Consider the following 27352-nt stretch of genomic DNA (forward strand, 5'->3'; position numbering starts at 1 on the left):
ACCAGCCTAATTAATCTAGTGACTCAACTCACTGAAAAACTGTAACATCTTAGTTATTGGATTCTTTTCTGTTTTCTCTTTTTTTTGGTGGATGGTCTCGTATTTTCAGAGCACGTGCATTTCCCTTCCTAAGTTCTTGTAGAGGGCTGGCATTAATCAGTACACCTCATGAAAAGCCAGATTTAAGCTTGAGGATGATGAGCACAAAACAAGATAAAGAGTTGCAAGGGAAACATGAGTAATGTCAGACTCGGACTAAAGGAATTTCAGGAGAGAAATTTAGTTCAGGACTGTGGTCAGTACTGATGTTTGTCCCAGGATATCTGATATAAGAATCACTAATTTAAGCCTCCTAAACTGTTCATTGACTCATCTGTGACATATCTGATATTTAATTCTGGGTGATTAAAATTATGATTATGTGAGCACTCTTCACAAAGAAAGGAGAGAAAGAAAGAAATGAGAGGCTTTTTGAAATAGTGGCCACAAAACAACAAGTGCCTAGCTTAGCTTTGCTTAGCAACTGTAAACACGCTAGCCCTTGAGGTTAGCTAGCACATTTCTATTGACAGAGATGATTAACACTGAATATCTCACCTTCAGTTCTCGTTGAAGAATGTTCAAACCCTGTTAACCACATTAACCAAAGTATTTTGTCATTCCGAATCATTTAGCGTTTGTTGTTGTCCTACGGTCTCTATTTACAAAGTGGTGCATTGCTTTCTCTTGCAGAAAAACACTAATAACTTCCTGTCCTGTACTCCTGGAGTCTGGGTCGGGTATGAGTCTACATACTTGCACCTCTCTAAGGCTGTGTTAACAGAATGCTGACATCTTCATGATGATGATGAACCGTAAGAAGTCTGACAAGTCGTTAGCCATTGAACATGTGGTTTTATACCACAGAAAACCTTCCATTTTAAAACATAGTGTGACCAAGATTTACAAAACAGAATTACATTTTTTGATCATCATGACACATAAACTCAGCATTTAAACACTTTAATGCAGGGTTTATGCGTCATGATGATCATATAGTGATCAAGTCAGATAGCTGTTTTCCCATAGACATCTATATGATCAAAAGTAATTTCACTGTCATAACTATCACCATCTGGTAGCCTTTGCATAGAAAGCAGGTCTAAGCTACTTCCACCTTGGCTTTATTTTTTAAAGTGCATTTAAAAAAAAAACTACTATTAAAAAAAGTACACATAATGTCATGTCAATCAATTTAATTGTTGTTGAGCTACTCCGGATTGGCTCAAAGTGGTTGCTGCTAGCAAGGCTAAAAACACTATTTAAAGTCCTAAAAAGTGGCAAAGAAAAAGAGAAAACACGGGACAATCAAGAGCAAAAAAAATGCTGCTTATTAATGTGACAGTTTACGCACTTTTCCCTCTGGTCATCTCTTTCTCTCCCCCTGACTCCATAATGTGCAGTGATGTCTCAGCGGTGTCCCCGGGTGCCTCACTGACACCGCCGTCACTTGTGGCAGCTTCATTTTCTCCAAACACATCCTGCCCCATTGAAGGTTCAATGTACCACACAGTGCGGTGCAGCTGTATCGATATAATGGGGAGCATCTCGAGGGCAACCTTTCAGCCTAATGACATGCAGCTTTACCTGCTTCAAAATGTCACGGCCTTGAACTGCACTGTGTTCCAGACAGAAAATCTTCCAAGAGATGAGGCTGGGTCTTAACCTTTCGCTTGCCAATTAACCTCCTTTCACGGGGCTTTCTGTCATTACTTAATGGAGACAGTGAAAGGAAAAAAGAAAGCGACAGAAGGACACATGAGGGGACAGAGCGATGAAGCGCTATTCATTTTTCCAATTTTTGCACAAATCAAATGAAGAAGCAGAACAAAGAAATGTAGCATGCACACAAAGTAGTTGCATTTTTTGCTATTTATATTTATGCCAGCATAGACACACTTTTTGTTCATCTGCCACTGTTAAAAAAAAGCAATGACTCCATATCCTGTAAAGCAACCGTGTTGTAAAGCGTGTGTGTATTTATGAGTAATCAGCCTCTTCCTGTCTTAGGTGTGGATGATGGAGCAGATATCCCCAGAGACATGGTGGTGGGAATCTATGAAAGAATACAACAGAGAGAGCTGCGCTCCAACGAAGACCACGTCACCTACGTTTCCAAGGTTGAGCAGTCCATCGTAGGCATGAAAACAGTAAGGACACACTAATATATCTGAGAACGCTTGCTATAGATTCTGTTTTTTTAGTTGGATTAATTCACTCAAAGATGAGTGACTTTACACAAAAATGACACATAATGTAGTCACTGAGCTGATTTCCAAATGTGAATATGACTGCGTACGCACACAGACAGACACACTTGTTAACTCCATGCCAAGTCACTCGCTCATTAGTCAAGCTCTTATCACTATCACCTAGCCTTAGTGGCTTTAACAGAGCACATTTATTAGTCATTAAATGTCTCATCAGCAGCTCAATCATTACCTCAGGTCATTACGCGAGCTAGATACATCATTAACCACTGCTATCATTAGACTCATTTTTTAACAGTTTAAGGTTAAAAGACTTTAATGCAACCTCATTGCACATGAACTGAAATATGTATTTGAACATAACTCTGGAGGTTCTTTACTTAAAAATCAACTTCAGAGACACTTGGTACAGTTTTGTCTGTTTCAGACTGAACAAGTCTGAAGGCAGTAGACTTGGCAGACAGAAAGGCAGTCTTTAGCTTTATAACTGACTAATTACACTGATTCATATAGGAATGTACTGCCTGTGCTGGCTCGTAACACTGGAAGGTTTTTTTTTTAAAAGCTGCAACAATAAAGAGACTTCTGTTTGAATCCGATCAAAGCTGAAGGCCTGAAATGTAGACAAGACAGACAGATTTTTCCTCATGTATGCTTGGTTATTCAACACTTCAAACATTGCACCCAAATACTAGAGTTAACTTGAGATATTCCTTCAAAATTAAATTCAGGTTCAGTTTATTCAAAGTGAAGTCTCGACATAGCATTGGGCATGCTAGCAGTTTGGCTTTAGCGGTTTAGTCCCAACTGAAATATTGTAGCATGCCTCGTGAAATTTATCAGACATATTTCTGGAGCTGCTGTCCAGTCAAAAAGGGTGACAGCGAAACTAAAAACCTGCAGATGTAGTTCCCAAGCTCTGCTTTGTAATCACTTGTATTCGCAAAAGTTAGCATGCTACTTTGAGGAGTAAAGTTGTAAAGATTTGACCTGCTCAATGTTACCATGTTGCATTAGTACAGTCATGGCAAAAATAAAGTACACCCTTTTTCAATTCTTTATGCATATAAGTATAAAATAAAAAAAATGTCCTCACCAGGTCTGAAAATGATCTATAATAAAAAGAGTGCTAGTCAGTTGGTTTGAGGTGTTTGTGCTGATATTCTGTGTTTAGTTTTCACCAGTCATGGTGATGTGCATTATGGCCAAACATTTCCACTTTGGTGTTGTATGTTTAAAGGCAACCAGATATCATGCTGGTCCACCGTGTCCATTATACACTTTTTATTGAATTGTTAAAAGGACACAAATGCAGAAGTTGCAGTAAGCTGTAGTAAAAGCAGAGGGAAATATTTAATTTCAAGCCAACATGAAAATAATCAGAAGAAAGCATTCAAACAGACATTATTAACAAATTTACATGTGTGTATATATATATTAGCCACTTAGTTAAATTATTTCTGATCACTGAGGACCCTGGAAGGCACTGCATATGTTTTTTGCCTTTATTATCTCCCCCTGGTGGTAATGCAACTTCTGCATGCAGTTATGCAACTTCTGCATGTGTGTCCGTTTCACATTTTGAAGAGGCAAAGCATGAAATAGACACAATGTACTGTCTATTACAGATTTTTCTGTGATGCGGGATGTTAAAGGGCATGGTTCCGGAACTCTTGTGGTTTGTTTAAATGCATCTCTGCAAACTAAAGCCATGCTGCCATGTTCTCTTTAGAGAGTAAAGGTAGCCCTTCAATATAAGATATACTTGTTCTCTCTTTTTCGAATTGTTTTGCCCTAAACTTTAACATTTAACATGCTAACTGAAGCCTGTAGCTCTTGGCTTTTTGCAGTTTCTCTGAGCATTGCATGGTCTGACCTTTGGTCATGGATGAATTTTTTTAGGATGTCCAACTCTGGGAACATTAAACGCTGTCTTGAATGTTTTTCACTTGTGAATAATCTTTCTCACTGTAGAATAATGGACTTCAATTTGCATGAAAATGGCCTTATAATCCTTCCCAGATTGATGGACAGCAACACCTGTTTCTTTAAGAACTTTCTTAACTTTCTTCCTTGGCATGTTAAAACACACCTGAATGCTCCAGACCAGCAAACTGCCAATGCTCTGGTTTTATAGATGTGCTTACACATCTGTTTTGATTATGTCCTGATAAAAAAAAGGTCCAACTTTCTTGGTGCATCCATGTCACAAAAGGAAATGAGTGAGTCTTCATGTTTTAATTAATTTTAAATTCAACACCAATTATAGCAGTTGCTTCCAAATGACATTGACTTTGAAAGTATTCCCTCCATCTTTTTTTTCTGGCTTACGCCTTTAAGTGTCTCTTAGTGATCGATGAGTAGCCATAGGATGACAGAGGGAGTGCTGTCAAAGCCAAAACAATGATGGATTGTTGTGATAGGAAGTGACTGTTGCTGCCAATGGCGGCCGTCTGCTATAAAAGGAACGAGTCTTAAATAAATTTTCTTCTATTGAAATAATAACCCAGCCAACAGCCTCTGTACTCTGAATTCTAAACGCCTTATCTACTATTACTCCAGAAGTAAGTGGCACACAAATATGATGAATTTTCCTGTATAGCTAGTAAATAATTGATGATTTGTTGAAAGCCGTATTACAGCCTTTGATGAATGAGATGAGGTAGCTTTATATCTAAACATGTGAATATTTTTTTATATTTGTTTTTATTTTATTTTTAATTTGAAGTCAATCATTTGCCTATAAATATATTGGCATCTCTTGTCAAGCTGTTTCTTAATAATACTTTTTTTTTTGAATGAGCAGGAGGCATTTCAGGCTAATGATGTCTTTACATGTTCCTGACATTAGTATAATGAGAAAGCGGGCTGGCTGTGGAAGGCTGGGCTCGAGTCTGTATACCCTGCAGTGATGAGAGAGCAGGAGAAAAGGAGACAGAGGCTATGTGTGTACTCCATGCATTGCAAATTATTCTCTCAGAGCAGAGGGAAGGAAACTTTGAAATGCACACAGGGAAAATTGCACAGGGGCTGTGTATATTTGTGTTTTACCCTGAAGAGGGATCAACTCCACATCTACTCTGCTGCTTTTTGGATTTTTGCAGAACACAGAAAGCTGGACCAGACAAGGCAGAGACAAGTGTGTGTGTGAATGGGTGACAACATGATTAGATCAGTCCTCCGAAGGCAGTCTGTTTTGTTTTGTTTTTTGTTTTTTTTGTTTTTTTTTTGGGGGGGGGGGGGGGGGGGGGGTGCAGTGTAATCTGCTTAAACTTGAAAAAGCACCTTAGTTGAAGAGGAGATGCCAAACGTTTTCAGACAAAAGGAGCATTTTCTGAATAAAAAAAACCCACACCTGTAAGCACAGGGCTGCCCTCTATGCTAATAGAGTTTTGTCTTATGTATGATCCAGTAACTAAACAACAAGAAGTACATTGCAGAAATAAAACTAACAGGATTTGGCAACAACTCATATTTTTCTTTTTTTCTTTTTGTACAAGCAGCCTGTGGCAAAACATCCCTCTTTGAGGACTACCACAGCTACTAGAATCGAGCAGAACAACCATCACTGTAGGAACACAAATGCTCGACATATGACATTTGGAACACAGAAAGTGAATCTTCCTCTTGTCTTCTTCATCTTTTATTTTTAAGAAACCTGTTATAATCCCACTAGCAATAAAAAGCAGTTTTGTTTGGACTGGCGCAAAGACGCCAACAGCTCGCTCTCATAAACAATGCATTGCAAGCATATGTGCTACATAAGAAAACATATAAAATATATTTGCTTTTGGTGTTTTATTTTATTGTTATATTAAGCTGGGATTCGTCTTTGCCAAGAGGGAACGCCGAACATCAGACAGACCAAACCTAAGTAAAGAATCCTAAAATGTAAACCTGGATTTATGGAAATGTTCTCCTCAAGAGGGCACAGATTTTGTTCTTAAGCTTTATAACCATTCTCTCTCTTAGCTGTTGCTATAAATTACCATTTTAAAGTACTCTTAAGACTAAGAAATAAGTGTCCATGTCACACTAAGTTGTCTCATTTTGTGCTTAATGGAGTTTTTTCTACTGCACCAGTCTTGTATCTCCTAGCTTTGGGAGGAAATTTTGATTTAGGTCTTCCAGCTTCTCTTTTTCTGGATTTTTGAATTATTTTAAAGCATCCCATCAATGTCTGTAATATGATTTTTGATGGCTGGGTCTCCCTTTGTGTTCATACTCAGGTTCTCTCCGTCCCTCATAGAAGACTAGTGTGCTGTAGTCGACTTTTTGAGGTGACAGACGTCAACAAGGCCCAAAAACAAGCAGCACACCAGAGAGAAGTCTTCCTCTTCAATGATCTCCTTGTGGTAAGTAGACGAAAAGCCTTACACTTTATTAAATTGACAATCATTATGAGATATTCAGTATAAAAATACTCATGTTTTCATCCTGAGAGTTTCTTTTTCCTTCTTCTGCACACAATCAGACTTTGAAGTTGCTTATTTAGTTATGACAGCTGCAGTCCAACAATTCTTACTTTGGGTCCAGCTTTTCGCAGTGCTTGTCTTTTTTATGTTATTTCATAACTCTGGCGTCTCCAGGCATTTCTTTTAATTATAGTAAGCAAATAATAATAATCAAAGATCTGTCCTCTACAGAGCTGCTTTAAAGGATGGTAATATAGTTTCATTTCACTTGAGGACAGCACAGATTAGCTGCTCATTTGATCCAAAGTTATATAGATGTGGGAATTATCAAAGGTTTAAATGTTGGACATAATGTTCTCATTAAGAGGCGCATAGGAGTTATCTATCCAATGTATTTAACTGACCTCATAATTATGTCAAATGCCGCAACATACAGGAAAGGCAAAAAGCAGCATAGCCATATTACTTCACTTTCTATGGAGGCATAAAAGTAATTGGGACCTGCAGGAGAGGTTGTTAAAACTCCTATTTGAAGTAAAAGACTAAAGAAGCTATTGTCCAACATCACAGTACAATTCTGTTCATTTGGCACTAAAAGTTAGCGGAGCGATATATTTCGCAAGGATGTTTTCTCGTGACAGCTTTGAAAGCAGGACAGAAGTTGTCTATAAAAAATTTTCACTACGGGATGAAAGTGAAGGGGACTTCTCTTTGAATTTGGCCCCTATTACAGCAGCTTGAAAATGTCAAGAAGTGTTTAAAGTGCCAATGTGATGTATTGGTTTAATACGCCTTTCCTGGTAAATTATGCCTCACAGTAGTGCTGGAAAACAGATATGCCTCATCTTTCTCTATCTGGAAGGTCATTCAGTGGGAAAAAAAAGGAGCTCCATAACAGCCACGATATATTCTGATATAAGCACTGGCGCGCAATCTGAAACACTTGGAAGGTTGTAGTGCACATTAGTATTGACTATCTGCTCTCGATGTTGTCACGGCGGGGTGCGCCGGTGTGTTTTTTGAAACAGGACCCAAAAGCAGATGTGGACGAGGAGTTGCGGGTTTAAACAGAAAGCGATCCTTTATTTGGATGATAGCAGAAGTTAAACATGGAACCCTAAGGCAAACTAAAAAACACTAAGAAACAAACACTATGAAGTTCTATGACTAAGACTATAACAATGACAATGACTAAGACAATGGTGGGGATAACAGACGACCTGACAATGACATTCAGAAAACAGAGGACTTAAATACACACGAGGCAATCAGGGGAAGTGGAGACACATGAGGAAACAGCTGACTTGGATATACATAATGATGCACAGGAACGAGTAAAACTAACCACATGAACACAGAACACAAGACCCTTTTCAAAATAAAACAGGAAACATGCAGACTTAGACACGACAACACAAGCTTAACAGGCCTAACACACATGACAGACTAGACAAGGAACCAAACACAGAAACCAACGAGACAGATGATAAACAATCACTAACCTAAACCTCCACTGACCCCTAAATAAGAACAACACAAACTTATAACCAAACTAACATGAAAGCTTCAAAAATTACAAAATAAAACACAAAATGCTGGGTCAGAGACCCAGCCTGTGACAGATGTTTTTAAATGCTCAAATAGTTTGTTCTTTCGCAACTGCCTTTGATGTTGTTTTGCGATATGGAAATCTCTGGCAAGATTTTTGGAAGTGTTCAGAACATGGAACAAGGAATTAAACAGGCAGTTCTGTCATTCAAACATTTTACTACAAGGCTCATGGTGTTGTTTATTTCTACAGATCTTGAAGCTTTGTCCAAAGAAGAAGAGCTCCGCGGCCTACACTTTCTGCAAAGCCATGGGACTACTTGGCATGCAGTTTCACCTTTTTGAAAATGAATGTAAGCCACAATGCTTGTATGAAAATATCTCCATATGATATCTCCACATGTCATTGCTAAAATCTACCATTTCCAAGCTTGCACAGAGAAAAAAGTATCTGTCGAAATTCGAAGCGAACAAGGACTGTATAATTTGTTGCTTCATCTTAAAGGGCTTATTTTAAGCACAATAGTCTTTTTATTTTTTTATGACAGCATCAAACTAGTATCAGTTTTATACCAATCTTGCATTTCAATTTCTGGAAATGTCATTCTCCCAGTCCCATTCAATACATGCTGCATGACATTTTTGCAAGCAAGCCCAAGTTTGCAGCTCAGAGTGACCTTTAGAAGTCTTTTTATGATCACACTTGTAACTAAGACACCCAGGAAAGTAGTTTAGATATGCTTTTCACTCAACAGTTTAATGTACTCCACAGACTACCCCCATGGAATCACCATCCTCTCACCATTCGGATCAGACAAGAAGCAGGTATTAAACTTCTGTGCTCAAAGTGCCGAGGAGCTGCTCAAGTTTGTGGAAGACCTAAAGGAATCAATCGCAGAAGTGACGGAGATGGAACAGATACGCATCGAGTGTGAGAATCTCTCTAAATTGTCCATATCACTCAATCAGTGCTCACAATACAGTTATATAATTGTTGTTTTTACTTGGAATGATGTTGAGCGTTTGAGTATAATCGTCAACTTTGTGTCTATTCCTTTTGTAGCAATACTCCCTACAACTGAAGAAGGGTCAAATGCTATTACATTTTGCACCAAATCAATAATGTCATATCTTGGGGTGTTAGAGATCTTCTTAGATGTGAGAATCAATATATCTTTTTTTTTTTTTCATTTTTCTTTTTTCTTTTTGGTATTATGCGCAAACTACTTGTCTGTGTCCCATCTGTGTGGTTTCAGACTGAGTTTTGAAAGAAAAAAAAACCTTCTGATGCACTGCAGCTCAAGCACACTGCAGGGGGGCAATGATACGGAGGTGAAAATAGGTCAGGGCTCCTCAAAGCAGCCAGGCATCTGACTTGCTCGGACTTGTGCGCGCCTGAAATTCTCTAGACAATGAGTCACTGCAACACATGGACAACCTAAGTGTGTCCGCAGCCTAGCTCCTGCCAGTGGGCTTCAAAGAGAGGATCCCTGCTGGGTTTTGATGCAGTTGCCTTACCCTCGATAGAGCGGGAGGCCCTGCAGCCAGGGGGGAGCAGGCAACAACATACGGAGATAGGCAGGTGTTGACAGAAGGAAATTATTTTTCTCATGGAGCTGTGTAAAGGCTGGAATAACTTGTGCTAAAACATAAGCGAGTGCATGTTGGGACACATTTATTATATTTGCAAAGGCAAACTTTTTCTCAGGTGGTGATAGATAAACATTTTGAAAACAAGAAAGAGCTGTCACCTGAACAGACAAACTTCCCATCGTTTTCCTCCAAGGAGCTTGATTTTGTCAGCAGATTAGTAAACAGGCCTGCAGCAAGCTCACTTCTGTTTCGAGTTTCCCTCTTTGAATTTCTTTCCCCTCTCACTGCTGTGTAGGTAACAAAGGTAAATTAAATATTGTCGTAATAATTTGCCACCACAGAATTTCTTAGTTTCGCCACAGTTTAAACCAAATTACTGTACACAGAATTTTAAGCCCGACCTAATAGTTACACCGACTGAGCGTGCCAGTGCAACAGCATTAAGCATGCAGGCTTATTATTCTTCAGATTTTTGCTGCTTCTTCTTCTTCTCATTATTATTCTTACTGAGTGGCATTAAAGCTCACTATTTATTAGCTGTCAGATTTTATCTTCTTCTTATTATTATTATTGCCATTATTATTCCACCTAAAATTTTGACATCCTTCAGCTTTGAGAACCTCCCACAGAAGTTATACCAAGATCCACAGCTCCAGTGAGAATAGTGGGCTCTGGCTTTTGATAACAATTTGTCATATAGATTTCCATATTCATAATTCAAAGTTTTTTTTGGATTACAAGGCTTTGGATTTCTTTCCACAGGAGCAACTTAAGTTTCATAAAGAATTAGATTTAAAACAGAACAGTGTAGAGATATCGCCTAGAAAATACTTACTTTCACAAATGCCATTAAAGCCCAGCCTTTTCCCACCACCTTGCTTATAGCCAATAAATATAAAACAGGTTTTGGAATTTCACAATACAAATGTGAAACTTTTGTATTTTATACTTGGGAAGTCTCTGGCACTCGTGATGAATCAATTCTTCCGATATCACTTGTAACTTTTCTTCGAGACCACCAATGTTTCTCTCAGTTGTTTGAACAGTAGGCTCACACCTCCTGTTCTTTTTACAAGCTTTAGTCACCATAGCAACTGGTGACTGGTGTCACCCTTTCTCTCAATTTAAAACTCATCATGGCTGATCCAGTGGGGATCGGTGTGTCCTGTTTTTATTGACGCTTTGATGCAATTCAGCACAACTGTTGTTCACTGTAAGATCAATTTTATTCAAACTCTTGTTGACTGACAGGTTTTACAGGAATTTTGCTAGACTTTCAAATGAAAAACTGCTTATCAGGGCTTGTAAATACCACTGGATTTTCAGGACTTTCAAAACAAAAGCTCAAAAGGGATAATAAAAGGTAGCGGCTGCATTAGTGGTTCCTGTTATGACCACTATTATATAAACAAAATGAATTTACATGTTCTGGACTTTCAAAATGAAATCCACTTCATAATAAAAATGACATTTGAACACTTTTCCAATAGTCCGATTCATACTCTGCATGTTTTTTTACCTTTCCAATAATTTTAGCCAAATTATACTTGACTGTCAAAATAAAACCTTAAAAAATATTAAAGCTGACTTTCAAGGCTTATAAAACATGACAGGTTTTATATATAATTCATTATCCTGAGGCTCCCTGAGTAGCTCAATTTATGCCTACTGCTGTGGCCTTTAAAAATAAAATGTCCCTGATATCTTTTCACTGTCTCTTTATCTAGCTAGAGGTACTTACATTAAGCTCCCAATACTTTTGCAACGTCCAGAAAAAAATTCTTATTATCTGATGGTTCATCATAAATCATCATCCTGTTACATCCTATTAACTGCTGACAACTCAAAAGGCAGCAGGTACATTAGCACACTCAAAATTTCTTCTTTTTTTTTTTTTTTTAGTTTTAGCTTTCTCTTACTTATACTCACCAGCCACCTTCGGTACATCTTAGGTACACAGATATATATCAAGCCAAACAAGTGGCAACTCAATACATGCAGATGTGGTGAAGATGACAGAGATCAGAGGAGAGGCAACAGTAACTTGTTACAACCGAGGTATGCAAAAGAGCATTTCTGAATGCACAACATCCCCCTTAAAGCAGATTGGCAAAAGCAGCAAAACTATTAACAGCTGTTTGGCTAACAGCAAATTATTATTAAAGACAGTGAGAGATTGTTAACTATAGTATCTTCTCAATGCATGCTGCTAGGCACTGTTAAGATGTCGTTATGCCAGGCATGCATTCGCCTAAAACACCTGGGCTTAAGTTTGGTTGGTCCAACTGCTGTACACTCAATACTGAGACTGGTCTTTTCAGGGTTTAACTAAAGTTACACAAATCACTGACATTAATAACAGGGAATAGTCCTGCATGTTAATCCAACTTTACATTATGGACAGTTTCCCTCTTTAATACGGAAAAGTGCATATTAAAATCATAATGTTTTGGTAATGAGCCATAGTGTTTTAATAATGTTTAGTAATGGAAAAAAACATAATTATAGCCACTATAATAATTTTATTGAAAGTTCAACTACATTTCAAACCCAAGCAATCGTTTTATTGTTGGATTTTTCATCAGTCATAGTAGGTGTTGTATTGCACATGTGACTTTACAAGAAACATCCAAGTAAATTACTGATTCAGTACAATGAAAATAAAGACTGTTTTTTATATTTTTAGTTTTCTATCGATGGAACTTGAGCTTACTTTTTTTTCCCCCTTTCCGTTTATCTCTTAGTCTCAGAATGCGGACATGTTGTACCGCACCCTCAAAGTCTCACCTGGCAGTTTTGTGGCTCAGCATCAAAATTAGAATGCAGTGTTGTGTTGGAAACAAAACAACATTTAGTCATGATGATTGGAAATGACATGCAATTACCATCAAGTGTGAAGTTTAATTAGCGAGATGAAGAGGTGTGTGTTGAGAATGGAGAAGAGAGTGGGTGGGAGAGGCAACAGGAGAAATGTGCATGAGTGTGTATGTGTGTGTGCTCGCTTTTGAAGGAAAAACATTTCCTGGTTAATTTTGTTGCTCTTACCCATCATCATCCACCAGTCTATCAACTTCCTTTCTCTCTCTGTCATGGTGATTATGAGGATGATCATTTTTGGTTTCTGCTCTCTGCAGGGGAGCTGGAAAAGCAGCAGGGAGCCAAGACACACTCGGTAAAGAACAACGGCACACAGCTAGAGCTTCGCGGTAAACAGGGCTCCCCATCAGGTGTGTGTGTGTGTGTGTGTGTGTGTGTGTGCATGCTGTTGCTTATTGAATCCCACTGGAGAGACACCAACTGCGCTGTTAATTTGTTTACCTGCTGCTGTTTTTATGAACTTGATCATATCTTCAAAAACTAGGCACTACCTGTAGCATTTAACATCAAGAACACTGTGTAATTTAAGATGTGTACAATGCTTGTAAATGCTTGCACCTTTAGCTAAGCCTCGCCTAGTTTCAGGTGTAGTTACTAGTCCTCCAAAGTCACATGAAATGGGGTATAGTGTTTCAAACAATGTCTTTCTCAAAGTAAACTAAACTGGGCTTCTCACTTCTACTTCTCTCTTTCACAGCTTACTAGTTGTTATGAAACTGTCTCATTTTAAAAAAGAGAACCAGGTGAAAGGGTCTTAGATCTACACTTAATGAATACAAGCTCAATAAATGAGAATTCAAATTAGATTTTTTTTGTGTAACAGGGCTTTTTTTTTTTCCCTTGATCGTGAAAGAATGAAATATTCATAGTACTCACAATACTTTCTACACCATATTATGAATTACACTCAATGGCCTCTTCATTAGATATATCTGATCAACTCCTTGCTATCACAATTATCTAATCAGCCAATCACATGGCAGCAACTCAACTCAATGGTCAAGATGACCTGGTGAAGTTCAAACCAAACATTAAAATGGTGAAGGAATGTGATTTAGGGGACTCTGAAGGTGTTATGGCGATTGGTACTAAACGGCCTGGTCTTTTACAAACTATTGATCTGCTGGGATTTTCCCATACAACCAGTTCTCTGGATTAAAATACCTTGTTGAGTTCAGCAGAGAAAGTCCAGAATAAAGAGGAATATATCTGATTGTACAACATGTCAAACCTTGAAGTAAATGGGCTACAGAAGCCAAAGACCACACAAGGTGCCACTACTGTCGGCTATGATCAGGACACTATGGCCACAGTTCACACAGGCTCTAAAATTAGACAACAGGAAAAAAAAATGTTGCTTGGTCTGGTGAGTTTCAATTTCTGCCCCGACATTCAATGGTAGGGTCACAGTTTGACATAAACATGAAAGCATAGCTCGATCCTGCCTTGCATTAATGGTTCAGGCTGGTGGAGGTGTAGTGGTGTGGCTCTTTTCAGTTGGCTCCTTACTAGAAATTGAACATGGTTTAACCACCACATATACATTGGTATCGTTGCTTTATCATTTCTTTATGACCACCGTCCAGCATATAACAGCCACGTCAAAGAGGTCAAATCATCTCAAAGTGGTTTCTTTAACATTTGCACTCTATGGGCTCTACATTCACCAGAGATCAAAAAATAGATCGCTTTTGCGATGAGAATCTCATCATGCATGTGCAGCCAACAAATCTGCAACAACTGTGTGATGCTATTATGTCAATATGGACCAAAGTTTCCAGCCCCTGCTGAATCTGTGCCACGGAACTAGCAAGGTGTATCTAATAAAGTGGCTAGTGAGTGTATCTGTTAAGGTTGTTGCCACTTGTCATGGTTTGGTGCTGTGGCGGACAGGATGAGGACCCAAATAGAAGGGTGAACTTAAAGAAGCAGTTGTATTGCACTGTGCAGACACTCGAAAGATAAACTCAGGACAAATTAAACTAAACCAGGAACTAAGAACTGAAACACTGGAAAACTAGGAACAATGAACTTAGAGCAATGGAAACCGGAAACACAAAGAAACTCGCACAGCAGATGGCGTGGTACAACACGGCAACAAGCGGAAGACTGAGGACTAAAATACACAGGCAGGATGACGAGAGGATGGGGAACAGGTGGAAACACAGCTGGGACTAATCAGACATAATAAGACAGAGGGAAAGTAAAACTCAGAACACTGAACACAGGACACAAGACTATCAAAGTAAAACGGGAAACAAGAGATATCCACAAAGATACAGACTTGACACTGACTGAGGAGACACAGGGAACAAGGAACACAGAGTACAGAAACAGAAAACAAGAGACTAGAATGAAACTAATGAAATCAAAGCCTTTTAATAACACAAAAACACTGGGTAACTGACCCAGGTACGACTATGCTGTTACTAGATCCAGCAGTAGATCCTAAAAAGTAGCCTAAAACCATGTAAAAGTTTTGCATTCATTTTTAAGTAATTTTAAAAAGAAACTTTTATTTGTCATGAACACATAAGGTTGTATAACCAAAATCTTCTTATCATCTATTCATGCTTCTCACAAAATGCTGATGCTAAAGACATATAATAATAAACACTGTTTTATTGGGCACTCTTCTGAATGAGGTTACAAGGTGGCTTCCGGACAGCAGTTCAGTATGTGAGGCTCTGTGAGTGTGTTTGAATCATAGGTACACAGAAGGGAGAGAGGGACAGCCTGTGTTCTATAGCCATCCCAATAACTGCAAGCCATAGGATATTTCACATCTTTGAGTTCAAATTCAATAACTGCAACACCAAAACACAGGAGACATTATCTCTGGAAGTTCCTTACACTCATTCTGAACTGGAGCACTTGTTTCCTTCCTTCCTTAGCATTCTTGTACTATGCTGCATCCAAGCTTGAAGATAGACACATTTGTTCCATTAGTAAAGCTTTAAAGTTGCATGAATGCAGTTGTGAGTGTGATGGTATTTCTAGGTGAATGATTTTCATTACTGGTATCTTGTGTTTATGTCATTTGTCCTCATAAGAGAGCTTGACATCAGTAGCATTTTCTTAATGTGTGAGGCTAACTAATTGCATGCATGGCATTATGATAAAGACACAGGAGATCAGACTGTTTCATTTTAACACAGTAATGACTTGGAGGATTAGCATTACTTGTAACAGGTTAAATTTATACTTTGTTAACATTTTTCCTATTTTGCAAGAGAGGATAAGTGATAGTTTTGGCTTTTTGTGGAGGGTAACTTCCCCAACTCCAATAAAAAGAGGTCAGTTACATGAATAAATTCTGATGTAGCAGCATCACGGACTATAACTACAATTGATGTAAAGTTAATGGTGTTTATAGACTACCTCTACAGTAGCAAACATCCTTAAAATATGCTGTTTATGCCATTCCTTAAGATTTTTCTTTTTGCCATGAAAAGTCACTGATGCTAAGCTCTGATTGTACATTTGCTTTTTAGAGAGGGGTTTACTGAATTTTCACTTGCTTCTAGAAGTTCTTCCGCATAATGATTGATTGCATGCTTGCTTCAAGCAAGTCTAAAATTCTTTATCTTTATCTTGGAAAAAAAAGAGTGATTTTGCCACCACCTTTGTCCCTTTTTCCCTTCTGTTTTCCCCCCTGCAGGGCACCAGGAGATAGATGACAGAAGTGGACACAATGCAGTAGAGGTAAGTGCCTAATAATAGGCTTATGTCCCAAACAACAGGTAAGTGAGTGCAGTGAGAGTCTTTGCAGTGGCAGTATCGAGGTAGGACAAGATAAACTCAGGAGTATCTTTAGGATTAGAGGCGTCAAGCAAGTGTGGGTGAAGAGTGCGTGAGAGAACGAGTGCTGCTGGGTAACGTGCAGCGGGCATGTGAGGTAACCCAATCAAACAAAATATTAGATAAAAGGACTCCTTTGTCGTGTAAAAATTAAATATGATGGCTCGGGAGAATTAATACACTCACAGCGGTCAGAGCAGGTTGTCCTCACGCTGAAAATACATCAGGCTTAAATATTATCTGGAAGCCAAAAAAAGAAATAGGTTGTAATTAGTTTCGCAAGCTCAGGCAGAAATTGTGACTCCTCTGGGGCCTTTCAAGAAAACTAAAAAAAAAGACTGGGGAAAGCTGAGGACATGTGTGAAATGCATTTACTGTGTGTGTACCCGCATGCAGCATTGAGACCTTAATTAACACAGCAGCATGCAGGCGGATAATTTTAACGCTCATTTGACCTGGAATGGTCACCTCCCCACCCTTTTGCCAGACCTCTGGGGGGAGGGGGACCTCTCGTGTGAACATTTTGTGCAAGAAACACAGGAAATGGAACTACACAGTATGTTCATCCTTGAAGCATCAGGTGACCTTTATTAGCCTCTCTTTTTTGTGGCTCTGGAGTTTAGGCTTGGATTGAAAAGTCAAATACACGGAGTCAATTTGACATTCAGTGGCTGTTTAATTCCACACAGCCACTGGTAATATGTTACACTGTATGTCTTTTGCTCAGGTGCTGGCTCAAGCAAATATAATTCATAAGTTCTATCAGATGCTTCATAGTCATAATAATGAACTATTATCGGCTTTAATTTGAAAACATGTGCAGTCACACCATTGGCGTTATAGATTCCAGAGTGCTTGTGATACAAAAGCCATTCAACAAACTAGCAAGAAAAAATTAGAGTGCAAATCAAATTATAAGACTAAGATTTTAGCTGTAGTAAATTTGGACATACTCCAATCCCAACAATATATTTTTTTCATCATTTCTTTGCACAGGGTTGGCTTCAGGTCATTCTCGTTCCATTTTTTTTTTTCATTTGTGTGCCTCAGGTCAGTTCTACCTCAGGTCAATCTTCATGGTTGTCTGAACTACCTTCACCAGCCATCTTGCTCTCTGCCATCCAGCCTACAGTAGCCTAAATGTCAGGGGCTGGTGGGGAGCCACTAGCTGTCCAAACACATTTATCTCAAAAACCAGGAGGGTCCACTCCAAAAAAGCCTCTTTATACTAGAGGCAGAAATCTAAGGATACCAAATCCTGCGGCAAGCTTTTAATCTTAGATTTAATAAGGTGATGAGATTCTAACGTTACTATCTGCCTCAGAGCAGTGACAACAAGCCGACTGTGTTGTTACAAAATGGCTGTTTAGTTGTTTTTAAAATCCTGTTTTTGTCAGAGCCTTTAAGATTTCGAGGAAAAAAAGGAATTTATTCAGTGCTGTGCACAGGTCTTGAGCCACCCTTTATTTCTTCATATTTTGCAAGGAACATGGCAAATAGGTGTGAAGATTTATTTAAACATGTGCAAAAATAAATGGAAATCTAATATATAAGTCCAAAAGTTTGTGCACGTCTAACGTGCTTGAAAGTCAATTTTTTGGATGAACACGTTTATTCTTCAACACAGCCTGAACTCTCTTAGGTAAGCTTTGTTGTAATTTCTTTAAGTAGTCTTCAGGAATAGTTCTCCAGGCTTCTTGAAGGATATTCAGAACTCTTCTTTGGATTTTGGCTGGCTTTTGTTCTATTTTCTGTCAAGATGATCCCCCCACTACTTCAGTAATGTTGAGGTCTGAGAGGACCTATGTCTGATAGTGTTACATTGTGTGCTTTTATATGCAGGTCTTTGTATGATGTATGAGCGAGAAGTATGGGCTCAAAATCTGGTCATAAATATTTTGTACTTGTAAAAAAGATTTGTATGTGTAAAAAAGATTTGTGTGTGTAAAAAAAGATTTGTGTGTGCGTAAAAAAGATTTGTATGTGTAAAAAAGATTTGTGTGTGCGTAAAAAAGATTTGTATGTGTAAAAAGAATTTGTGTGTGTGTAAAAAAGATTTGTATGTGTAAAAAAGATTTGTGTGTGCGTAAAAAAGATTTGTGTGTGGACTTAGCCCAAAACCCCCTGCAAGTTACAAGTACGAATTTTGACCCTATTTTTCTTCCTTTCATCTGATTGGTCAATGTCATGTCAATCACAAATGTAACAATCCAATCAGAGAACAGATGGGTTTGGCTGTCGGAGGGGCTCTTTTTTTGAACTGCAGGTCTTTGAAGGGAATAAATGCCCTGTTACATGCCAACCCAGCGTTTTCCTTCATCACCACGAAGGAAAACAGTCTGTGGTCGTCCGAGTTTGGTGATTTTTGTGTCACAGGTCTACGTGTTTAATATAGGGACTTCCACAGCCTTTTCAACAGCGCTGCGGACCGTGGGGTGGGGGCGGGCAGTGTTTTGGAAATGACAGTCTTCATTACAAAGCTTTCTTCGTTATGAATTAGCATACATGTTTTTATTGAACATTTGAAGAACCAGCAAAAAAAACAGAAACTCTTGTAGAGGACATAAAGTCAGAGATAGAAAAGACAAGGAGCAGGTGCATCTAGTACAGGTAGAGCTGCTGCAAAAACCCACAGAGCCCAGCAGCCAGCGCAACAAATTCTGGATCCTTTGCTTTTAGTTAGCATTAGCAGCACATCCTGCGTCCGATGTGAAAGGACTTTTATGCTGCGCACTGTGACTCACAGCAATGGTCCCGGGTCAGCCCTGACTTTGTGTTAAACTAATCCTAAAGTAATAATGGTATTTCTAACCACTGATATACCACAACTTTATCCTTTGAACAGCTACTGAAAGTTAGGGGACCTAGCTGCTACCCTTCAAGGACCTGCAGTTCAAAAAAGCGCCCCTCCGACAGCCAAACCCATCTGTTCTCTGATTGGATTGTTACATTTGTGATTGACATGACATTGACCAATCAGATGAAAGGAAGAAAAATAGGGTCAAAATTCGTACTTGTAACTTGCAGGGGGTTTTGGGCTAAGTCCACACACAAATCTTTTTTACGCACACACAAATCTTTTTTACGCACACACAAATCTTTTTTACGCACACACAAATCTTTTTTACACATACAAATCTTTTTTACGCACACACAAATTCTTTTTACACATACAAATCTTTTTTACGCACGCACAAATCTTTTTTACACATACAAATCTTTTTTACGCACACACAAATTCTTTTTACACATACAAATCTTTTTTACGCACACACAAATTCTTTTTACACATACAAATCTTTTTTACGCACACACAAATCTTTTTTACACATACAAATCTTTTTTACAAGTACAAAATATTTATGACCACATTTTGAGCCCATAGAGAAGCAGGGTATACCCTGAACAGATTATCTATAAGACTTTTTTCCACCTCTTGTCGCATGCAAAGGCATCCTTTTGGGCTTAAACTAATGAGCTTTTTGTGATTTTTGACTAATTTGGACCATCTGTTGAACAAATCTATTTTTTTCTGAGAAAAAAAAAACTTTTGAAAGGCACAAGAAAGTCATTTAAATCCTTCACTCTTTATCTGAAGTGATTTCGAGCTCACTGATACTGTATGGTAAGTCATCAAGAAGAAGTGACTCTTGGCACATTCAAAAGGAGAAAATGTTAATTGAGTTCTTTCGTACAAGAGTCACACCAGCTGCTTTAAAAGAAGGGACGAACACTACTGTAAGACCTTTCTAACCTTAAGATACTTCAACTTCAAAGACTATTATATTCACACAGCCAGCATTCTGAAGAGGTTTGGTGGTAAAATATTTTCTGATCGACACATTAAAACTGGAAGCATATGTAGATAGTTGTGCTGTGGTTAAGAAGCTCAAAATACATGTAAAAAGTCCCAAATTCTTAATATACACTATTATACACTTCCATGTAGGAGACTATGTACTGTGATAAAAGTCTTGAGTTATACCTTATTTCTTTATATTTTGCTTCCAAGCAGAAACCTAACTCCACCACATAACTCAAGGAATGAATCAGTGTTGTGTGTGCATATAACAGACAATTCTGCAAAGAAACAATTTTAAATGGTATCTTTAGGCACTTTGTAGCCTGTCAAAGCATAATTTGTTCTTTGTTCTTTAGCTGAATCCATGATATTGCATGCCTTTTATCCCCTGGAGAGCAATAAAATAAAGTTTTGCAGTGATTCCCAAAGTACTTTTTGCCAAAAACGTGGGATATACCGTAGCGTGTCCAGAAAAAATATTTGAGAAAAAGGACCTGACAGAATTGTGTAACTGTTAGACAGAAAGCACATGTGTAGAAAAAAGTGCTGGTGTGAATGAGGCAAGTTGTACAAAGCAGCGCCAGTCCAGTTACTATGCACCTAGGTTAGGAGACAGACATAACAGTGACTTTCTGCATGTGAAATATGCTGGAGGTTCTGTAATTTGTCTGGGGCTGCATTTCAGTCAGTGGTGTTGGGGATCTCCAGATTTTGATTCAGCATGCAATACCTTCTGAAATGTGTCTCATTGGCATACAGGTTCATTTTCATATATAGCTTCAGTATGATAGTCATCCCAAACACAGCCAATATCTGATTGAAAAATCACACGATGGAACTCGTAGTCATGGATTGGTCTCCCCACTGCCCGAACCTTAACATTGTTGAAGCAGTGTGGGATCATCTTGACACAGAACAAAACAAAAGGGAGCCAACATCCAAATAAGAGCTTTCAATGTCCTTTAAGACCCCTGGAGAACTATCACTGAAGACTCGTCTAGCAGTCCACCCGACTTCCACGCTCAAATGTTAGATTTATATGAGTACACCATCGGGGTACTTTTTGCATTAATTATGTCCACCGTACACAGTGTGCATTTCAGATTGTGCTCAGTTCCTTGAATTTCTTGCCATATGTTTTCAGAGATACACATCTCTGAAACTCTGAGACGTTATACAATTCTGTAAGTAGGCTGCATAAAAAAGATAGTAATGGAAGAGAGATAAAGGGGGGAAAAGCTGAGGGAAACTGCCTATAGAAATCAGAGTGCTGAAACAAATGGGACATCTGGAGGTTTGCATTCTAATTGATTGTTGCCTGTGGATGTCTGTGGTTGTCACTCTGCTCACTTCCTCTCCTCCTCTTCTTCCACCTCTCCCTCTTCTTCGTATGACCTTGGTCTATGTTCTGCTTACCTCGACCCACAAGTCTCCTCGTGTTCGCTGTCACCGTAGTGCCACACAGTGGTTTGGAAGGGAGACACGGGGGCCCTCAGTGTCCCCTTTGGAACCACCGGGACCGTCCTCTAGCATCGTTCTTATCCCCATTCCCCACCACTATTACCAATGACACCAGTCACACACACTGGTGTTCCCAGCATCCAGCACTGTTCCCAGTACCTGTGGGGGTGGAGGGAGGGGAGAATATTGTAGTCACAGGATTTTACACCTCCACCGATCCTTAACACCTAAGCCCCCACGCATGCCCCGTGTGTGTGTGTGTGTGTGTGTGTGTGCTGTGCGTTCACTCCCCCCACAAAAAAAGAAAAAGAGGGCTTGACGGATTGTAGAGGAGGAACCAGTTTTATAACATTTGATGCTGTTCTCTTGGCTGTTTTCTAAACTAGGTGTCAATTCACAACAGGCTTCAGACGTACCAGCTCAGCAGCAGCATGGCTCGGAGCCCCGAGAGCGCGGCCCTTCTTAATCACCGGGGAGAGGTGCTTTTCCAGCAAGGGCCCCAGGGGGTAACCCAAGGGCCTGCGCCTCCACCACAGCACCTGCAGCTGCAGTCAGCGGCAAGCACTCCCGCCCATCATCTCCCCCTCCAGCAGCACCACCAGCCCTGTGTCAGCATGGCTGACCTGCGGCCTGAGGCGCTCATCCAGTGTCAGCAAATTGTCAAGGTCATCATGCTCGACAACAGCAGCCATGGACGCATGGAGGCCTTCCTCAGCCAAACGCCCACACACCACCACTACCAGCATCACCATCACCACAGCCACCATCAGCTTAGTCACTCCGCCATGTCCACCCCTGTCCGCTCGCCGGACGGTTCACACGGCAGCGACGGCCACCAGCCCCCACTGCCTCCCCCGCCTCCACCTTACAACCACCCGCACCAGTACATACCCCCAGACCCCCGCCTCAGTCTACACCGGACCCCAAGTGGCTCTCGGAGCATGGTGTAAATAAATGAATTCAAATTTTTCTCCCTGAAAGACAGACACATACTTCCACATAAACCCTATCACTTCTCTTCCTATCTAACAGTACATATTGTACATATATACATACAGATGAAGCTATAATGAAAAAAATAAAAAATCCCACTTATATGCATAAATTTAAGGAAAAAAAGATTTAAAAAATAAGGTTTTAAAAGAGATAAGAAGAAATATAGTGCGTATATAAAGTTTTACTTGATTCCACATGTATTTTGAAATATTATGTAGTTTTAACAAATTTCTATAACTTTTTGTCAGTTTTAACTCTAGAGAAAACTCACTGCTATTCACTTCATGGATGAATTCCTTCCAGTTCCAGTATTTATCAGCAACAACAGAAACACACGAATCCCTCAAATCTTTTGAATTTTTCTTGTAATGGATGGAAAGACATCAAGGATCTTCTGCTTCTGTTCGCTTTATCATCCCAAGCCTCATGCCTACTGTGCTGTATGTGCACACGTGCGCATAGCTGACACTTAACTGAAACTCTGTGCCAAAATACATATGCCTCCACTAAACACTGACTTCTTTGCACTTGACTAAATGCTAGGGCTAGAAGAAAAAAAACACTACTCCTTTGCTTTGAGAAAATAGTCGTTTCAGGCTTCTTGTTCAAGGAGCAAAAAAAAGAATAGCAAAACTGATATTTCATAAAAAGTTATCTACCCATTTGCGCTGTTGCTTATTTATTTATGTGATGGAGGGCCTTCTCTCTTCTCCACTCCCCCGGATTTAAAAATAAAAAAAAAAAGAAGCAAAAATGACATTCTCCCGATAAGCTGTCTTTGTCATCCGCTCCTCCGTTGTGTTGTGGCTCTCTATCTTCAGAAAACACTCTCACCCAATTGTTGCTCTCCATAGATCATTCTACAGTGAAGGATGACAAGAACCAAAGGCGACCAATCATATAGATTGCTGCCGAGCCAAAAAAGTTAGCCCAGGATGCTTCTGTTGATTGATGCTTGTCTCTTACTCTTCATGTCTAACATTATTAAGGCTTTCCAGGAATTCTTGCCCCTTTTGTCAGCTGATGGAGGGAAGGTTTTGTCTTGTTTTTCAACATTTTGAAAATGTCTCATCGTCTAAAATGGCTCTAAAGCTACAGTGGGTTCAGATGTTAAAAAAAAAACAGAGAAAACAACACGATGTGCTGTCATCGGTTATCAAATGTGTCGTCGCTATATTTTTTTTGTTCCAGGAACTCACCCGAGAATTTCTGTTAGGACGCTACACTTTTTAAATGTCGAGATGTGTGTTTATTTTAATTTGCCATTGTGCCATCATTGTGTGTTTTCCGTTGGTGGATAAATGTCGGGCAGAGTCCACCCACAAAACATCCAGACGCTGTCTCTTTACGTCGGTACGACTGCCAGCTTTTGTTCCAGATCCTTGTGACTGTTTTCTCTGCCGTGCTAACCTTTCATTTTGACATTTTCAAAAAGGCAAAAACTACATGGAGCTTATACTGCAAAAGCTGGCATTAGTGGTATTGTTTGTGCTGTTGGCTATCCTGCTTTAAATAAGAATGGAAGGGAGGGGAGAGAGAAAAAAGAATGCATTATCTGATCTCTTTCTATTTCACCTCAGCTTAGATTGTAAATACCACATTCAAAGAGTCAGAAAGGACAAGCAAGCTACCTTTAGCCTCTTCAAATTGCTATTGCCCTGTCACGCATCCGTCATTCTGAAATAGGTCAGCGACCGCCATAGCCTGAATGCGTTCATCTTTTATACATAACCCCCACCAGGTACTGTGAAATGGATGTTCAGTTAACTCTATTCTCATCTGACCTCCATCTGTGTGATTTGTTGATTTATAATCACAGAGCCAATGCGGGGAGGTCTCTATCTCATCTGTCTGTCCTGTTCCACTTAGGATGTCACCCTGTGAAAAGACAGCAGTTGGACAAAAAAACAAACAAACAAACAAACAAACAAACAAACAAACAAACAAACAAAAAAGCTTTCTTCTGTTGTGGTTGGCAGAGATGACTGTGTGTGACCTACTCACAGTAGCATCCTAGCTTTCCTGTAAACAAATCCGTCCTCGCTCCTGTTTATCCCCGTAATTGCTTTTGTTATTATTTCATAACACAATGGGAGGAATTACAGCTTTCAAAATGAATCAAGAGCTGTGATGATTCATTTAACACATTTACTGGCTACATTGTAGAAATGAACTGTAATAAAATTTAGAAACTATTCTACTATTATGAATTTTACCTTGATTGATGATGATTGTACGGTTGCTGATTTATTTGTTTGAATCAGCTTTCAGAAATTACATGATTGATTTTTTTTTTCTTCTCATGCATGTCAGTTCCAAAGCTTATTGAACCCTTACTCCCAAAAATCTGGAATTTGTGTATGAAAGACTTTGCTGTGGGAGGTCAATTTTTTTTTTTGTCATGATGAAAATGAAATTTTGTGGTGGAATTTAAAAAACAGACATGGATTTTTATTCTTTTTTTTGTTACGATGACAAACACCCCTTCAAATACAAATACAAATGGCTTCTTTGGGCAAATATGTTTTTGTGCCTCGAGGCAAATCAAATGCCTCTTTCATGGCCATTTTTGCTTGTTTTGTCTTATTTCTATGTATGTTATGACCCTTTCTTTATGGTTGCACACTTTAGTTGAAAGATATGCTGCGTGTGCAAGAAACATGAATATGAGGCGCACTGAAAATGACAGATTTACATTTGCAGGGAAACTAATGTAGCATTTGGGGAGTGTAGCAGATGATATGGAAGTGCAGTAGTGGGTACCTTTCATGAAGAAACTCACAAAAGGGCTCTGCCATACCAGTACATTGCTTCATGAATGACATGTGAATCTTGTCTGGCTTTTCACCACTGTGTTTGCTCATACTAGTAAAAGAAATACAAATAGAGGAAATATTTATGGATAGACAGGTGGAAACTGAGTGCAACATGAACCATCATCTCCCTCAGTTGGCTTTAAAAACCCTCCCTGTCTTTGCGGTATATTAACATGCAATTAAAGATGATTTAAGTCTATACATCACAATGGTTTGCTTTGTTATTGGATTCAGTGGCAAGATCAGTATACTCTGAATTGCCGGGAAAATGCTTATTTTGAAATGTTACACATCACTCAACACAGCATTTTACCTTCACACACTATAAACCCGCACACATAGTTTTCCTCCTACTTTGAGTTTTATGACAAGTAATACAATAGCTAAAGAATACATGGAACAGTGAATCATAACACTACTTTTATGTGAGGTGTTTGCTTCTAGTAGTAAATCCACATACTGTAAGTTTGACTTCAGTTTTATGTCACCATGTGGAACTTATCTTTATTAGTGAGTCTTATTGTTTTCAGTAGCAAGAAGGTGTTTTCTCTGAAAAAGTAAACTACCTGCCAAGGAAGAGATAGTGAATAGAACAGTGGTTGATATCACAGTATGAGAACAGCAGCAAAATAGCAAGATATGTACATTGATTATGGGGGAGAGCAAAACAGAGCCAACAGGAGTCACCTGGTTTGTCAAACTTGCAACTACGCTCAACATGAGTGGGAGTGGGTAAGAATACCTCATTGTTTTTATACACCAAGAGACAGCAAAAGAAGACATTTTTATCATTATAAATTATTCTGTTTTTGTCACAAAAATTTTGATCTGAGTATATCTCTTGCAAATTTACAAACCGCATGGACTAGTATGTCCATGCATGGAAATAAAGCAAATAAAGCAATGCTGTACTGTAAGTAACACCAGAAATCATGACTGGTGCCAGTGCTGGAGGTATTGCATCGTAGCACCTTCCTTAGTGTCACAGTGTAAAGAACTTTCAGGAATTGCTTAGCTGGGCAATACCGCAGCACATTGAACCTGCCGATGTGTAGCAAAGAATGTCTATTTGCATTTTCTCATTTCTATTTCAGAACACGAATCCGTGCAGGAGACAAAAGTAAAATACTGAAAAGTTGAGCTGGTCTTTTGTTTTGAATTAATGCCATGTTAAAAAGACACGTTGGTGACATTTTTAGAAAAAAGTCATTTTAGGAGAAAAGGCAAATATAGTTGTAGTTACCTTCATAAAGTGATCAGAAGTTTACATATACTCCTCACAGGCATGGATCTCATGGTAATATGGGGCTCATACAGCATATTTAATGTTCTTGAAAATAAAAGCTCTGTGCACAAATTTACATTTATTTTGGATTTTCTCTAAATCCGCTACCCTTTCACACTGCATGCTTTGGTAACCATCAACAAGCTATTTGACCAGTCATTTTGGTAGAATTGGTAGAGTTCATTTAAATGGATTCATTTCCTGGTACGAACCGAGCTTTTAAGCATAGTACAAACATTTTCAATAGGGTTGATGTTGGGGAATTGGGAAAGCCATTCCAGAATTTTGTCCTTGGTTGGTCAATTCTATGATTGTTATCAAGGAAATCATTTTTATTTAGGCAAAATTGAGAGATAAGAAGATAAAAGCTATACACCCTGGAAATAAAGTTAAATTGCAATAACATTGATGACTGTGAGGAGTATATGTAAAGTTCTGACCACAGCTGTATATACTGAAGTTACTGACTTCTAACTAGCTGATGAGAAATGAAGAATTGACATCCCTAG

The 27352-nt window shown here is 39.0% G+C and overlaps 1 protein-coding gene across 2 annotated transcripts in view; it reads left to right on the forward strand.

Moving 5' to 3' along the window:
• Window positions 1-25757, forward strand: part of iqsec3a (IQ motif and Sec7 domain ArfGEF 3a) — a 119008-nt gene extending 93251 nt beyond the window's left edge. The window contains exons 8-14 of one of the 2 annotated variants that reach the window (XM_084909545.1): window positions 2050-2189; window positions 6479-6604; window positions 8466-8565; window positions 8985-9143; window positions 12940-13032; window positions 16344-16387; window positions 22150-22315. In XM_084909545.1, the coding sequence (XP_084765671.1) occupies window positions 2050-2189; window positions 6479-6604; window positions 8466-8565; window positions 8985-9143; window positions 12940-13032; window positions 16344-16387; window positions 22150-22212 (725 nt within the window). In that variant the 3' untranslated portion in view covers window positions 22213-22315. Of the gene's footprint in view, window positions 1-2049; window positions 2190-6478; window positions 6605-8465; window positions 8566-8984; window positions 9144-12939; window positions 13033-16343; window positions 16388-22132 lie in introns of both variants that reach the window. The other variant, XM_084909544.1, reaches the window with a different exon arrangement.
• Window positions 25758-27352: the final 1595 nt, after the last annotated feature.

The sequence above is a fragment of the Perissodus microlepis genome, chromosome 17, assembly GCF_051167445.1.
Source record: "Perissodus microlepis isolate ML-2025 ecotype Zambia chromosome 17, ASM5116744v1, whole genome shotgun sequence".
Classification (NCBI taxonomy): Eukaryota; Metazoa; Chordata; class Actinopteri; order Cichliformes; family Cichlidae; genus Perissodus; species Perissodus microlepis.